Below are 17,822 nucleotides of genomic sequence, written 5' to 3'. Positions count from 1 at the left end.
TCCAGAGTCTTTTTAATTTGGCCAACAGTTTCTTTTATTTCCATAAGATCTTCTATTTTTTTAATGTACTCTTGCAATTTCTTCTTTATGCTCTTCTAGGGTCTTATGTCCTTTATATCCTGTGCTATGTTCTTCTTTATGTCCTTTATATCCTGTGCCATGCATTCATTCTTTTACTGTAGTTCTTTGATTAATTGTGCCAAGTACTGTGTCTCTTCTGATTATTTGATTTGGGTGTTTGGGATTGGGTTCTCTATATTGTCTGGTTTTATCATATGCTTAAAGATTTTCTGTTGTTTTTGGCCTCTTGGCATTTGCTTTGCTTGATAGGGTTCTTTGAAGTTATAAAAAATACCAGTCTAATTTTTCAGATCTATAACTTGGTGGTGTTCACTTTCTCTAACTAACCAGCAGATGGCGTCTGCGAGTCACCTGTTCCCCTCAAGTCAGTTCTCCACAACTTTGTCTTTGTGGTGTGTGGGGAAATGATTCTTGTGGGATTCAATTTGTGCACTCAGTTTGGGTGTGTTGTTGGTGCCGTCCGCCCTGAATGTGGGGCATGTGTCTGGGTGGTTAGGGAGGCAGGGCAGCTTTAATATTCAAATCTCCCAGGTGTTCCTGGAGATTCAAGGCTGTAGCAAGAGTCTAAGCCTTCATTTCAGTCTTGCTGCAGATCTTCTCTGCCGCTGACCCACAAGTCCCCAGCACTGACGTAGGGTCCCTGGGTTTTCCGAGCAGGCCCTGCTTCTCAGCTGTGATCTTCCAGGACCCCTGCTGCAGGAAGGCTGAGCTACATCACAAGTGTGCGCCATCCCTCAAGGGAAGCCCTGGGCTGCTGGGCCATGCAGGGGCGCTCCCAGCCTGATGCAAAAATGGCTGAATGGGGTGTCTCAACCCCCTCCCCCCCACTTTTCACACAGCTCTGCCTTCCCAGCTCTGGGACAACTAGCTGTGGGTGCACCCAAGGCCGCTGTCCACAGCCAATATCATGGCATGTGTGTGGTGCCATGGGATACACTCCCCATCAGACTGGGTTTCTTGGCGTGGCTCTGGGCTGTGGGTTCGGCCCCGGGCAGGAGTGTCGCCAGCATACTGGGGAGCTGGCTGTAAGCGGTGTGGTTTCTTTCTCCTTTTGGCTCTCCCCTCTGCCTCCCCTGGCCCTGAGGCAATCAGCAGCAGGCTATCCTTCACACCAGACACCTAGAGGTTGGCACAGCCCGCTCCTGCCGTGCTTCACTGTGCGGTTCTCACCGTCACAACTGCAGCCGCTCCTGGGTTTTTTTTTGTTTTGTTTTGTTTTTTAAAGAACTAGTCCATCTCCAAATGCCAACCCCTGGTTTGCCCACACCGCAGTGCGGCCATGGGACTTTCAGCTGGCTTACTCACTCATACCAGAATGCAGACTCCTGGTTTCACCAAGTGCATGGTCCCTGTGGTTTTAGCAGACCTTGACCAGCTGGTGCATCGCTGGAAGTGGTGTTCTGGGTCATTTTCTGGTTTTTATCTAGTATTTTTCACGGAGGTGTTTTTTTGCCCTGTCTCACCTAGCCGCCATCTTAGGTTCTCCTATCCAGTGTTCTTATACCAGTTACAACTCCACTGTAAATCTGTTTTCCATTTCTAGGACTAAGCTATTACCACTTCTTAGTTAGATCTGAGGCAGGTCTCCCTAAGGTGTATACTCATAGTTGGGATTTGTGGCATTTCATGATTAGTGTACTTTGATAGCCCAACAGCTAGTTGAATGATAAAACTCCAGGCTCTTTGCTAGCATGCCCTATGCATGGCTAGACATCAGCTGAAAGAAGCTGGCATTATTCAGAAGACTGTGGATTTGACTGGTATTCAATATTAGCAAGATTCAGTGGTGAAATGACAATGACCTCACAGTTACTGCTGGGGAGAGATTATGAAATTATGAATATGCCTCTCGAACCAGACAGGAGTTAAGTGGCTGCATTTATTGTTATAATTCAGATTGAGATTAAAAACTCAAACCAGTAAAATGAGAATGAAGCAGTTAAGGTAATTTTTCTTTCATTTTATTTTGTTTTGTTTTTTAAATGAGAAATAATATGCACTCTAAAGGACTGAAAATCCATGGTGCGGTGATGTTACAGAGGTTTTACAGAGTGTATTGTCTAAGGTATAAGCTGGGCAGATAGGAGGTGGAGACAGAGGAGAGGTGGCATTTATTGTCTCATGGACCACTCTGAACACCTGTAAGCTTCAGCTGTTAACCCTGACCAGGAAGTGAAAAACTTCTCATCAAGTCAAACATCCTTGACTATGGATTCTAATCTAAATTGGACGTGTGGCTATGAAACAGACTCACAATAAGCACCAGCTTTATTTTATATGCATCCTCCTTACCACCTAGTATAAATTTCTATTTTGTTACTGTTGTTTGTTGAGAGCTTGGCTGTGGAAGTCCAGACTTCATTATCTGTTTGTCTATGAATATGTGCATTTGCATACATAAGAATTTGTTGGAGGTTGTAGACTAATGGCCATGGGCCTGGATTCAGTCTAGAGATATATTTTGTTTGACCAGCACAGGTTGATTTTGTTATTTAAATTGCATGTCAACATTTGAAAATTTGATGATTTCACGTCAAAATCTGGGTTTCCAAAAACACCCAACAACATTGAGACTGTCTTCCATGTGCTAATAATATCTTGGAGATGAGTAGCAGTTCTGCTCCCCTTGTCTCATAAACACTGCACAGACATCCCTCATTGTCTCTGATTCTGTCTCACTCTCTGTGAGATATTTTTTTTTTTGAAATACTTAACTCTTAAAAGCATTTCGGTTTGCAATCCCTGATCGCTTTCTCTTCCTTAATAAACAGGTTGAGCCAAATGAAATCTGACCCACAAAAAGATACTTAGTATGGTTCAACCTAATGTAAATGTTTGCATCATAGTTGTGAGATGAAACTTATGTTTGAAACCAGACTTAGTGTCTATTCCAATAGAAAGAATATTTTTCCTAGTAGAAAAAAATTTTGACTGACCTATCCAATTGTAGGATTGCACCATTTCCCAACTCTTTCCCCGGGGTGTTCTCTACTTCCTTTAATCCTACCCATTCTCTCAAGCACCACCCATATCATCAATGGCAAATCGTCAAGAAGTCTTCAGTGATGATCCAATCCCCCACTAATCTCTCAGGCTTCTGAACTCCCACAGCATTTCTAAGCTATGTCACCCACTTTACTGCTTGATTTTGCATAGTCTTTTATTGTTTCTCCCCCCAAAATCATGTTAGCATCCTGACAACAGAGGTCCATCTTTTACAAGTATTCTTTGTTCTCCAAGAGCATTTTTTTAATTACATCAATTAAAAAAAAAAAAAGAAATATCTCCTTTTGGAGGGGAAGCTATTCATGGAGGAGAAGCCCTTTGACTACTATAGATAGTCTTATTCTATTCTTTTTCCTCTTGTGTAGTTGTGGTTTGGAATGTCAGTATCTTTAATGCTAATATGTAGACATCTAACCAGTTTCTAGAAACACTCTGTCACAGATAAATGCTCTCAGTTTAAAGCTTTTTTAGTGTAAACTATAACACAGACACAAAAGATCACACCCAACAAACGTGTAGCTTTGTGAATTATTATAAGGTGAGTACCTCGTACACTTGATACCCATTAAGTAACCGAACTCTGGCTGCCACTCCAGTATCCCCCCCATGCCCCACTCCAAACCACAGCCACTCCCTCCTTCCAAGAGTAACCACCATCCTGAATTTTATTGTGATCACTTACAGGTATTTATGGTCTTATCACTCCAATTTCATTCCTAAACAGTGTAGTTTAGTCTTGCCCATTTTTAAAATTTTGACATATTCTTTAAACTCTTTCAAACTTTTTTTCCTCCTCAATTCCTTTATTTGTCTTAAAATTTTCCTGCTGGAGAATTCAGACCATTTGACCTGAGAAACCAGAGTTTTTCAGTTTGGGTCTTGCTGATTCTATTCTCCTGGTGGAGTTCAACGTGTTTCTTTGCTCCCTCTGTTTCCTGCAAACGGTCATTTGAATCCAGAGGCTTGATTAGACCAACTGGGTTCCATCCATTAAGTCTCTAGAGGGTAGTGTTTCATCAGGGGTACATGATATCTGGTTGTTTCTGTTTTATCTTAGTGATCATTAACGCTTAGTGCCTATATCCACTAATTCATTGGGATTGCAAAATAACAATATTTTAATTCTATCATTTGCTTTTTATTTGTTAGTGGGGATATTTTATGTATAGATGCTTCTCTTCACAGTGGTACAGGTTTAGTAAAGATAAGATAAATGCTTAATTCTGTATCCAGTTTTAAAGTTAATAATTTGGTCTCTGTCAACCTTAGAAGTGACTAATTGTTATTATTCTTTAAAATATCTTTATGAATTCATGGATTAATATATATTTGATGGGTTTCACATTGCAATTCTAATCTTCATTGAATCTCAGATTGTCCTTGCCTTTGGGCTGTGGGAGCCTCTTCAAGTCGATTCCTGAATCCATTTGACATGATCTTTTTAGTCTTTGATTGCTTCCTTTCTATCTGATATGTCAAGATGTTCCAGGCCTCCTGTTTGGCTTTTTTTTTTTTTTTTTTCTTTTTTCCTTCCCACTCCAGAGTAGGAATTAACTAGTTCTCCAAAAAGTGGAAAATATTATCTCAAGACTATAGTCTGTGCTTAGAAGTGTTCATTGCTATTGAGTCAAGGTTTCTAGGCCTTTTCAGTAGACAGTTCTAGAACAGAGATAAAATGTCTTTTGAATTTGCACTTATTTTTCCAATTTGATTTTAGGAACACAGGGTTTTACTTAGCTTTTTCTGTATTGCATCTCTGTCTCCTTTGTCCACATCAAACGACACCAGGGATGATTCAACGACACCAGGGTTGATTGAATTAGAATTAGAATATGCTTTATTCCGTATTACGATAGTCTCAGAATGACAATAATGATAGTATCACCACCAATACTAAAGTTAAAACATATAATTATTTTTGCATATGCCACCCCTATTGTCCCTTGATTTTGTTTTTATGATTATAGCATATCTGTGATATCAGAATGTCAGCCATGACAAATTAAAATCTCTCCCTTTCAACCCTTATTTAGTCTTAGTTCATTATGTTTATTGTTCACCAGTTAGCTGTTAGGTCACTGTCTTTTCTGATCATTTTAGTTTCTGAAACTCATTTTCTAGTAGTTCTAGGGATAAGTGGAACAATTTTCCCCAAATGCTTGCAAGTTGGTAACAGTCTGTGCCCTTTGTATTTAAAGATAATTTTTGATAGCCATAAAATCCTTGACTCACATTTTCTTACATTGAGTATCTCAAATTAATTATTCCAGTTTCTTCTAGCCTGAAGTGCTTTTGTCAAAGAATCTGATAATAACCTACTTTTCTCCCCTTATAAGTCATGAGTTCTTGTTCAGATGCCTAAAAGATTTTGTCAGCAAAGTTTAATTGAATTATAGTTTTTAGTATCTGTTCTCTTCCATTTCTTTGATTTTCTTTTTCAAGGACTCCTATTATCTGTATGTTAGATCACCCTCCTCTAACTTTAATGTTTGTCACTTTCTCCAGAGTCCTTTTTAATTCTTTCATGGCTTCTTTTTGTTTGCTTGTATTTATTTGCTCATCTATTTTAGTACTTATTTCTACAATGATTCTTTTTTTAGTTATGCCACATCATTTGTGAGCTTTTCTAATTCTGCTTCATGTTACTCTTTCCTGTCTTGAATCATTTTCTTAGAGTTTTTGAGTTCATTTGAAATAGTAATTGGCATTTTGATCTATTTTTATTGTGTACTTTTGAACTATTCTGGATATATTATTTTTCTTGAGTGCTTGTCCTTAGGGATGATAATGTATCCTTATTTTCTTTTCTCTTATGATAATTTTGTAAGGAATTTAATATCAATAATTTTCCTTGGCTTATATTACAGGGTTTGTTTTCCTGAATTCTTAGAAATTCAAATAGCTTTTCTAATTACATCACGTTCCCTGTTCTGCTGTATTCATTGGATCATGACTCTGCAAACTACAACCAACACTGTGAATATGTCCGGGTCCTGTCTTTGTGCGGGCCGGCTGAAATAACAAGTTTTTGCGTTTTTAAAGGATTGTAAACAAACCAACAAGCAAAGATGATTGTGTTAGAGACCATGTGACCTGCAAAGCCTAAAATACTTACTGTACAGGCCGTTTATGGAAAAAGTTTGTCAACCCCTGATATACACTAAAAAATGGTAACAGCTCGCTTTCTGAGTTTCCCAGCTAGTCGTTGTGCCTACTTATATTGCATCTTCTCTTCCCTCATCTCTTTTGTTTTCCTCCAATTTTAACTCTCCTCCCCCTAGTTTCTCCCCAGTGTGGGCCTTGTCCTAGAAGAGATACTTTGCAGGTCAGTTTTGAGAATTTACAATTGCTGTTCTCAAATTGGTCTGTTGTACTTTTTCCCAATCCCCATGGGCTATTTTAGTGTTATCCTGCTTTGAGCTTTATTGCTTTCCTTTGATTTCTTTTGCAAAGATGTGGTAAACACAGCCCCAAGGCTGTTGATGGTCTGTCCACCCACGTGTTTTCAGGCCTGAGGTCCTACCTTATCATCTAGTTTTGTCGTAAATGTTGTCCAAGTGATTTTGGTTTTGCTATCTAGCTGCTCATTTCCTTTCTCAGTGGGGATTCAGGAAGATGCACAAACAATACTGCCAGCACTGTCACCATATTCCTAGAAACAAATGCACTCATTTTTAAACAGCACTTTACTCAATAGATTACATTAAATTTTCAGGAAAATGTTTACTCTGAGTATTTCAGTACACTGAATAAATCAACATGTTTATTTTGTTTCTGTTTTTTTTTTTTTTTCCCCAGAGTCAAGTTCCCATTATGTAATCTCCCTAAAAGCTTTTAACAATGCAGGAGAAGGAGTTCCTCTTTATGAAAGTGCCACCACTAGATCTATAACAGGTAAGCTAAAATAGTTAATCCTCTTGTGACAAGGTTACCAGTGGATTTGAATTATGGTGAGAAAAGAAAAAATCTAAAGTAAAATTTAAAAAAGTAAAAACCAAAAAAGTATGTAGCCATGCCCTGGATATTTATAGTTACATGTATATGAAGTGTGCTTGTTGTGTATATGTACATACACATACACACAGAGAGAGATGTTTATCTTTTTGGTATTCAGGATTAAATGGGAAGAATCTATACATGATTACATGGACTTCGGGAATATAGGCCTTTCATTCTGCCTTCCCCTGGAGGCTTCATATTTTCCTTGCTCTCATGTGACTGTTCTTGCTCCTGGATGGCTGGTCTCAGATCAATGAAACGTAGGCCGTGGGCTCCCTGCACAAAGGCTGACAGACACCCAAAGGGGCATTTGCTTCTCTGTATAGGGCCCTTCAGGCCAAGATGAGAAGGATGAACTGGGCCCCTGGGGCTGCACTGGACCAGGCTGGGTCATACAGGGGGCTTCTTCCTGAGTTGGACCTAAAGGTCACCCCAGCCATGCTCAGGGCTTCGGGACATTAAAAGGATTGGCTGCTTCAAGGGCTTTTCTCCGTTAGGAATTCTTATTTGAGTTGGATGAGTTGGACTGTGCCTACAGGCACCACCTAAGAGGAAAAGGGCTCAAGGACCTGGGAAAGGGGTGCATAAGAAGGTGAGAGTCAAGTCGCTCCTGGAGGCATTTGTTAGCAGGGCAGATCTTACTCTAAAATAGAATAAGAAACACTTCTGTGGAGGCTATTCAGAGTCACTGGAAAGCCACAAGGTCTCCTGACTTATGTTTGAAATTCAAAAGTAAAACCATGAGTTCCATCTCTTTAATTAATACTTTGCTCTTGACCCTTCCCCAAAGCCACAACCTGCGGACTTCATTTAGCTTATCAGCTACTTTCGCAGTAATGGGAATAAATAATATGAGAACAGGATTTGATAGTGGGCACCAGAGCACCTGGAAAGGTACTGGATGCCTGAGTAAGAAGTCCTGACAAGTAAGAATAAATGGCATAAAATAAATTGTGGGATCCTCTGGCTCCTGCCAGTGCCCAAATTGACATGAACTTTGTGCAGTTTGCTCCAAAACCCCATAAGCTCCATTCATAAACTATCTTGAGAAAACACAGTTGCTAAGTGAATCCATGTGATGGTTTGCAGAAGATACCATCATTTTAATAATTTCAACCAGAGTTTCTTCTAAGGCAAAATTGCTATTCTACAGTATCCTAGAATCTTCTTCTGCTGATTTCAAGATCTGTGATCTGTCTAAAGTGGTATACAAATTGGGGATGCATGTCAACATATACATTTATCTGTGGAAAGAGTATATTGTTTTCATTATATTATCAAAAGGTTCAAGACTACCCAAAAGGGTAAATAAAAAGTACTACCCTGAAGAATATTTACCATCAAGTGTGTTGGCTCCAAATACTGAGAGATGTTGCAAACAGAGGCCCAGAATGGCAACCAGGAGATAACGAGTGGATGTCTGAGGATTTCACTTCTCCTGATTCTCTTACCCTGCTGATGGGGAGGTTGTTTGAGAGAGGGTGGGTCACTTTGACTGCAACAGTGTTTTCAAGCATTTTTATTCAGGAAGCCACCCCTTTCCTGCCATGGTAAAAGATGACAAGGGCCTACCCGTTAATGTGGTGACTTAGAGCGTGATTGAGGCCACACGGGATTTTATTTTGGCCAGCCTTTATTTGTTAACTCCTATTCACTTAGCAAAACTAAAGCTCACAAGGAAGGTAACTGAGGTGACAAGTCAGTTTTTATTTCACAGAAGGTAGTGGTAGTAGAGGTAGTGAAATTCAGATAAACTTAAGCTGCTCCAAAAGAACCATTTGTGATGTTATCAACTGCTTTTCCTTTAGCATTTGTGGCAGTCTTTAATTCTCAGCATATAGTATTCTCAGAGTGGTTTCTAAAATGCCAGTGATCCATAAGACAATTTTTTCCTGATATGACTCTAATCCTAATGCAGCTGAGAAATGAAATGATGTAAAAAATTTGGAAATTGTGTGAGAAGACAATAAGTAAGAAAAGCCAGTGAGGGGTTGAAGAGGAATGACTAAAACCAGGCCTTTCTAAAGGAAAAATAAATAAATTTTTCCTGGATGTGACAGAGTATTGTATTTCTATATGACACAGAGAACAAATGGCAAATAAACAGAATCGAAGGTTAAGGTTCTGGGAGAAACTCCATCAGGAGAAGATATTCTTTGTCTCTGAGCCTCTGCAGAGCATTCCCATGGGTAGTCTTGGAAAAAAGTCCAGCTTGAAGTAAATAAAAAGTATATCAGAGGCAAAATGAATGCATCAAGCCAGAGTAAGCATCAGGCTGTGATGCTCTCCACCTGCACATACGTGCTCATATGTTGCTGTGCTCCGGAGTCTTAACTCCTACTGAGCACATCAGATTAGAGCTGCCAAAAGTTTCAACAGGTCAAGTGGCTTAAGAGCTGCATTCTTGCTGTGGAGCCTTTTATTTCTTGTGTCCCAAGAACAAGTCATTTTGAACCTGGGGCAGGGAAGCAGGGCCAGGGAAAAATAAAGTGTGCTGTCTGAATTTGTTTATTCTTAGCTGTTTTATCAACATTCTAATGAAGTGAAATCCAGATGTAAAATTGTGTTGTTTTTATATTCTGGTTTGAAATTTAGTATATTGAGTGACAGTCCCTGGGCTCTTATTAAAACATGTTAGACATTGAATAGGTTTCTCTTTTTAGCAAAAGGTTCAAAGCTATATTTAATTGTATTTATTATTTGTTATTATTGTTTTTAATATACCCTTTGAAAATCAGTAGCATGTATGGCATCCAGGAGGAGGAAATAAAGAAAAAAAACTGAATAAAGTTGTTAAGCAGCACATAATCGCTTTTAATTCAACTACTCAGCCTGTTTCTGACCTGAGAGAAAATGACAATTTGCGATGTTTGTAGCACATACGTATTTAAAGTAGCACTGCCCATTAGTACTTTCTGCATTGGTAGAAATACTCTTGATCTGCACTGTCCAGTACAGTAGGCCATGCATATTTGAAACTGGCAGATGTGACAGAAATGGATTTTAAATTTTATTTCATTTTGATTAATTTAAATATAAGTAGTCCTTGTAACAAGTAGCTATCATATTAACACAGCTGTAGAGGAAATAGCGAGTAGAATGTCAAGCCCTGTCTTAAAAAAAAGTATTCCCTAAAATGGACAAGGGTAGAAATTTCTGAATTATATAAGTTCATAGTAGATACAAACAAACTGCATTGCTGGATATTTGAGAGGCACATTGTAGAACTGATCACAAGAAAGTGAAAACAAGTCGTGAGAAAAATACTGTTCTAAAATCCATAAATACGATTGTGAATTATCACTTCATAAAGAAGAAAATTTACTCTTGAAAACTTATATTGAAAAGATTATGCAGCTAATATACATTTACCAGCAAAACTGGGTTAAACAAAGAATCAACAAATAGGATAACCCACTTATATAAGATGGATTAAAGCAGGGGTTTGTAGATTAAAGTACTCTTCCTGCATGTGTAAAGCCCTCTTTTTGGAAAGTCAGCTAGGAACAGAAACAAGTAAAGTGTGGCAGCATCTGCTTTAGTTTGGCAAAAACATCTTCCCCAGATATACCCACCTGATGAACGACGGGGATCCTCCAGGAAGCCGCAGTGTCTTCAGTTCCCCCTCCATCATTTCATAAATCTATTTGGGGTTGAAGGAGTCCCTGATAAAAAGAGACATCAAAGGAAATATGGAGAGCCGAAGCTCTGTCATTAAATTTTAAACGCACATTTTTCTTCCTCTCCCTCTTTTTTTTTCCTTTCCTTATGTTCTGTTTATTTTTGTTTGGTTTTGTTTTGGGGTTTTATTTTGACTCCAAAGACCACAGCCCAGTAAACTGCTAAGTAATTCATTGGAAAACAGAATGATGAATAGATGATAGACATTTGAAATGCAGTGGACAAAGTAAAGTAATCATCAAAAACAGCCAGCAGCTGCTCTGCTTTGAACTAAGCTATTTTAAAAAATAAACTCAGCCTGTATATGGCAGCAGACACGTACACTTTAGTGGGTCTTGTCTCCCCAAATGTCATCCTGTATACAGTTTGAGAGCCAGCTTGTCACGTCTCAGTTTTCACTGGTGTGTGTATCCAATACAAAATTTAAAGATGAAATTTATAAATGTAAATGTCTTAAGTGTAGAATAAAATGCTTAAAGATTGGTCTATTACTATGGCCACAAAGTAGGCTTCTCCAATCCTGATATCCCCCGCATAAAAAGAATACAAGATTTTTTCTATAGATTTTTGTAAAAAATGCAAACGTTGTCATGCAGAGTCTACTTATGTTATGGACCAAGGCATATGTTCACCTCACTGCAAACTTTATCAGTCTGTAGTAGTTAATTCTGCTCCTCATTCAATATTCTAAAGCGTCTCCACTGAACTTAAAATTTCAGATCAAGGAATGTGAAATACAGGAAAGTCTTAAAAGACTAAAACCCTAGCTAATTACTCTGTGTGAATGTGGGTAAAATAAGGCATGTCTAAACTTCCCCTAAGGATTCCCACCAGGTGCTACTGGACCCCAATTATTAAATATATAATTGAGCCACATGGGCTTTATCACTCTAGCTTTGTGGAATTCCAACCACAGACAGGTTGCCATCAACCTCAAGTTGCTTTGTTCTTTATTGTTTGTTTCATGCATAAATTTTTTTATGCAGATATAACCTAACAGCAATGCAAGAATTAAAGAAATCAAATCAAGTTAATGTGAGAGGAGGAAAAATTCAACAGGTATTAAGAAGACATAGTATTTCTTTTGCAGGTGGAAATAAATCAAACATCCCTAATAAACTTTTTTCTTGTTATTTTAAGTTATCTGTATAGTTTTGAAACTGATAAATTCTATACTAGATCTTTTAAGAAACAACAATGCACATTTCAAGAAGAAATGGACTCTTAAGGTGTATAACTGGCAACCAAATTGATAAAGTCACTCTAAGGAAATGAGTAAATTATAGAAAATATTTAGTAATTTTTTAAATATAGAAGTACTGTTTCAAGTGTGTTTTCCGATTGAATTAATTGCATTTTTTTCTGTTCTTCTCATGTTCTCTTTCATCATTACTGCCATGCACTTAACTCATTGTGATGTGTTACCACTGATATTTATTTTTTAACTTTTATTTATGTATTTCTTTGTTTGTTTCATTTGATGGGTTTTTAACCCAGATCCCACTGACCCAGTTGATTATTATCCTTTGCTTGATGATTTCCCCACCTCGGTCCCAGATATCTCCACCCCCATGCTCCCACCAGTAGGTGTACAGGCTGTGGCTCTTACCCACGAGGCTGTGAGGGTCAGCTGGGCAGACAACTCTGTCCCTAAGAACCAAAAAACATCCGAGGTGCGACTTTACACTGTCCGGTGGAGGACCAGCTTTTCTGCAAGTGCGAAGTACAAGGTGAAGTTCTGACTACTGATAGCATGCAATTTAAAATGAACTGTCATTTGTCTAATGCATTGTTTTAAATGCTTCCTGGACTGTCATGAGTCATTTTGCTGCAGAGACACTAAAAGAAAAAACAAAGCATTTTAGTAAGTCCTTATCTAAAATTAGCATGGGAGTAAGGGTGTTGTAGGAAACAATTCTGAGGCAAGGCAGGAAGATGTCAAGAGCTGCAAAATATTACTCGAATTCTACCAGATGCTGGGTTTGTATAAATAATTTGATTCTGACAAGGGGATGTCAGTTTCCTCTGAAAACAGCAGGTCTCCGTGTTAATTTTGGGATAGATTTTAGTATCTTTCTTTTCATTTGGAATCAAGATTGATGCAAAAGGCAACTCCATTAATGTCATAGGGACTCATCTTACAGAGAAAGTGACTGGGAATAAGACTTTAGGATAATTTTTTTAAAAAACCCATGACATCCTTAGAAACATTCTACGACATTACCTTCTACTTCCCTGTTAAGCCTTAAAACACCATCTTGTGGTAAAACAAACAAACCCCAAAACCCCACACAATCCACACTGCATTTTAGCAAATATGAATCAGACCAGCCCCTTCTTGTCCCCATCACCGTGTCATCTGACAACCTCCCTAAGAACTCCTTCGGGATGCATATTTGAACTCTGCCATCACCACTTTCAAATCTCTATTAGCCAGCCTCGGCAGGACCAACAGATAGTTACATGCTAAAATAACTGTGTCACTTCCTAAGCCAGCCACAATGTTAGTATGTACAAAAATACACAACTGTAGCCAAAATGAGATGATCATTAGGTAATCATCAAGCATCTACCATGTACCTAGAACTGTGCTCGATCATACAGATAGTTTATTTCAAAAGAAAACTCGGTTGAGTTGTTGTTGCTTAACATATTGCATACAATTTTAGTGTGAGCACTCAATGCCACAGCTGTATTGAAAAAAATCATAAATTATTCGAATGAGATAATATATAAAAACACATTTAAAACTTAAAGTGTCACAAGAGGATGATTGGGTGAAGAAGGCAGCTTTGAAAATGAGAGCATAAATATCACCCCAAAACCAAGAAATTAAATAGTTCAACCCTGGTACCTCAGCTTCTTCATCCTCCCGTCTTGCTTAATCTAGACCCAAGGCAGTGGTTATTTGAGAGGGGATGAAAATACTCTTTGGGAATTTTTGACTCCAGAGACTTTAGAGATATAGCAGAATCCCACCAATAATTCTGTAAGTCTGCCTCTTTCTTCCTGTAGCCATGCTGAACATGCTTCTAGTCTCTTTCAACTTTCAAACTGCATAAAAATCATGTGTCATCGTAAATCAGTTTTTAGTTGAAACCATATAAAAAAGAGAGTTATTTGGTATGGCTATCCTGCTAGGTCAGGTATTTGGAAAAACTCTCCAGGCAAGTCCAAATAGTATTATTAATATAAGATATGTTATAAGCACCCTATCCTTCTCCTTATATATTAGATTTAAGACTCAGCAGAACTATAAATAAAGATGACATTATCAGATATGACAACCAATGAAACATATGAGAGCATTAAAAAAAAACAATCTCTCTATACAGATTGCCCAGTTCTGAGTTTACTTTAGAAAGACTACTTTCCCCACTTTAAAATTTTTTATGCCCATAATTACTGCATTTTTAGGTACATTCATTTTACACAATGGCCACAGCTATTTTGCCAGAATGTGAAATGTTCTGAAGGACAATGGTTTCTCTTTGCAGAATGGTTTGAGTTCCAAAATTTCTTGAGGTGAATTATTTCAGTTGAATAGATAGTATAGCAGACACAGAATTATTGAGTCTCACAAATAATGTCTATAACGTGAGACCCAACCCTAAAACTATCCTCTGTAAGGAGTGGCTGATTTCTTTCATGGACTGAAGTTTGAGAATAGAAAAATTATTTGAAACTGTTCCTTCCTCCATCATTTTACCTGACCTAAGGCTTTCAATCATGAAAACACCATCTCCGCCCCACCCCACCCCCACACACACACATACACACACACTCTACTCCACACCCTCAGATAAAGAAGGTTTAGGAGGAGAGACTTGGTTAGATGGATGGCAAGGATAAATGTAGAACATACCTGATCCTCTGGAAAGAAAAACAATACATTTAAATTTTATAAATAATTGTTATAGATCCTTTAGTTTTACATTTTGTGCTTTTCAAACCACTGCCATACCTATTATTTATTGTCGCTTCCTAACAGCTTTATGGAGTAGACAGGTCATATACAAGACAGTGGAAAAAATGCCTATGATTTCAAATGAACTGCGATCAAGAGTTGGCTTTGCAACAGCCCTGTCATGTCACTTAACTTGCTCAGTCTCATTTTTTGTCATCTGTATGATGGGGACATTCATACCTATTAAGTGTATGTATGTATGCATGTCTGTGTGCCTTTATAAACACGTTGATGGGTTGTATAACTTGACAAAAAAATCCCTGTTAAACTAGAGCTGGAACTCAGGTGACTGGATGGGATCATTCAGGGCTGCTTCCATAGAAGAAACCTTTCACTTCAGTTAGTCCCAACTCAAGCAATAATCCAGACACTCATAGTTTGATTCTCCATATCTCTGTATTGATTTTCCATATCAAGTGGAGGAATTTTATGTCATTTTCTTGCTGTTGAAATGTTTAATCATATGATGTTTTACCTTTGTCCATTCAAAATACATTTATTGACTACTGACTAGCATTTACCATCTATAGTGTGGATGTTACAGAGGATACAAAGTTGTACAAGGCAGCCTCAGTCCTCACGATGCTTATGATTGAACAGGGAATAAAACATATGCCTAAAATTATCTGTAACATGAGGCAATGTGTAACATGTTGTAGCTAACTTTTATTTAATGTTTACTCTGGGCTAGGCACTATGTTTTAGTTTTACATCCCTCGTTAAATAATGCCATGAGGTCAGTGCTGTGGTTTTCTCCATTCTACAGATAAAGAACTGAGTCTCTGAGAAGTACTGCCTATGTTTCTTAAATTCACAAAAATAATCAGCTAGGATTTTCCAAATATTTCTAGGCTTGAAGGTTTATGATAAGCCGTAACTTTCCATGAGGCTCTAGAGAAAACTCAGTAAATTCATGATGTTTATAGAATGCAAACATGTTATTCCAGAACACAACAAGGACAGTATTGCTTAATGACCTTTCACATGTCAGTGCTGTCTATGTCCAAAGAGACTGATTTTATCAAGGGGTGTCCTTCCCTACTACCAAAAATATTTCTCATTATCCCATTTGCTCTCCTGTTTCATTTCTAAGGCATAAAGGATGGTATTCATGACAGTGGAGGAGGGCAAAGTTGGAAGTTAAATATCAGCATATTAGTTTCTGGCTGCCCATTGCCCTCTGTGTTTTATTTGATGGATTCCATCTTCCTGATCTTACAAAGTACTTTTACATTGATTTAGGACACACATTTTTATAAAGATGCTTTAAGAAGAGCTTCTGATAGAGGTTTATGAGGTCATCACTTTAATAGAATGGACAGTATCTCCAAAATGTTAAATATTTATTTGCTATTGTAATGAAATATAGGATTTTCATTGTTAAGACCCAAGAAGGATTCATAGTAGAATAAAAAGTACTTATCATACTAATATAGTCCAGGAGGAAGTGGGTATGACATAGATAAGGAAAAAGAACTTCCCTTGATTTTCTAGACATGGATATATAAGAAATATAAAAGTAAAAGTAAATATTTAATTCTGGAGGAAGATCAAGGTTTAAATATCAAGCATAAGTTAATGTTTATAAGAGGCATAAATTCTGTCAAATTTGCCTCATCATATGGGTAATAAACATTAACATGGGAGATAGTGTGCTTTTTTCTTTAGAGACATTTAGATCTTTAATGCAAGCAATAAAGATATAATCTACTTTCTACTAAAAAGTCTTTATCCTGTTTTTTGAAAGACAAACAATGGATTCAGATGATTTAAATAATTCAACCGGTACTTTACACAACAGTGTAATCCTTTAGTATTTATCCAATTTGTTCCTTTCCTGGTCAATTACTCCAACAGACATAGTTAAATGTTTAACATGAAGTGCACGTTGAGAAAGAAGACAATGACAGAACATTGCTATTGCCCTATTTTTTTAATAGCAGTGAAATAGATTCCAGTCACTGGAAGTGTATACCACAAAGCCTTTTATAAATCATGGTAAGCAATACAACACCAATAAATTAGCTTTCTTACCGAAGATCCAGTAGAAAGTAGCAATGAAATACTGTGTAAACACGTAACATTAAAACAGATGGGAAAACAAAGATTTTGATTGCTATAAATAAACTTTAAGTCAAAGTCAATGCAGACAACCTCAAAATGGAGTTCATGGAAGGAAGTGGAATTTGTCCTGTCACTGTGGTTATTGTCTCACTGGGAAAAAGTTGTAGCTAGCTGCCTCTTTCAAACAAGAGAACACCTGAGTTTACTGGTCATGTTTTGAATGTAAAATCAGCCAGCATAAACAGTTGATATAAAGGAATAAATTTTGTACTGTGTCCTAGCTTTTCTGCTCTTGGAAATAGACCCTTTTTTTTTTTTTGCTGACTTTTTTGGTAGTGTTTTTACATGTCTTGATTTACCAGGTTGATAGAGTCTTTTTTTCCTTTGCTTTGCTTTTTTTTCCCACTTGTATAGTCAGAAGACACAACATCTCTGAGTTACACAGCTACGGGGCTCAAACCAAATACCATGTACGAGTTCTCAGTGATGGTAACAAAAAACAGAAGGTCAAGTACATGGAGCATGACTGCGCATGCCACCACATATGAAGCAGGTATGTGAAGAAATGCTAGCTTCGAACTGTCTACCTTTGAGATTTAGTAAAGTGTGTCTGATGTTCCGTGGAAGTTGGAATACATGCACACTTTGTCTTATGTAAAACATTTTTCACTTTATAAGTTCATAACACTTTCATATGTAATAGTATTCTCCCCAGGCTTGAAAAGGAACTGAGTCTCCAATGGATTAAATAATCTTTTTGCACCATTAAGAAGTGACTTCTTTAGGGTGCTAACTCAGATAATCTGAATAAAATCCTCTTTTGAATACATGTAAACAAAAGCCAAGAATCATTCTTTTTAATTCTGTCAGATGGAGTTGTGTCTTTGAACAGCAGTCATGGTAGGCATTTGATATTTTTTATTTAGATTTTTTATTGTAGAATACAATATATATACATAAAAGTGATAACTTTCCAAGTGCAATTTAACAAGTAGAGGGCAAATTTCAAAGATTATAGGTTACA

At 37.5% G+C, this 17,822-nt stretch overlaps 1 protein-coding gene across 4 annotated transcripts in view; it reads left to right on the top strand.

Annotated features, from left to right (window-relative positions):
• Window positions 1–17,822, top strand: part of DCC (DCC netrin 1 receptor) — a 1,223,099-nt gene that overhangs the window by 1,018,555 nt on the left and 186,722 nt on the right. For all 4 annotated transcript variants that reach the window (XM_037805818.1, XM_037805817.1, XM_037805816.1 and 1 more), the window contains exons 16-18: window positions 6,886–6,981; window positions 12,265–12,497; window positions 17,213–17,351. In XM_037805818.1, the coding sequence (XP_037661746.1) occupies window positions 6,886–6,981; window positions 12,265–12,497; window positions 17,213–17,351 (468 nt within the window). The remainder of the gene's footprint in view (window positions 1–6,885; window positions 6,982–12,264; window positions 12,498–17,212; window positions 17,352–17,822) is intronic.

This window comes from Choloepus didactylus, chromosome 16, assembly GCF_015220235.1.
Source record: "Choloepus didactylus isolate mChoDid1 chromosome 16, mChoDid1.pri, whole genome shotgun sequence".
NCBI lineage: Eukaryota > Metazoa > Chordata > Mammalia > Pilosa > Megalonychidae > Choloepus > Choloepus didactylus.
Note: the sequence above shows the minus strand (reverse complement) of the source record. Positions and strands in the feature narration are given on the sequence as shown.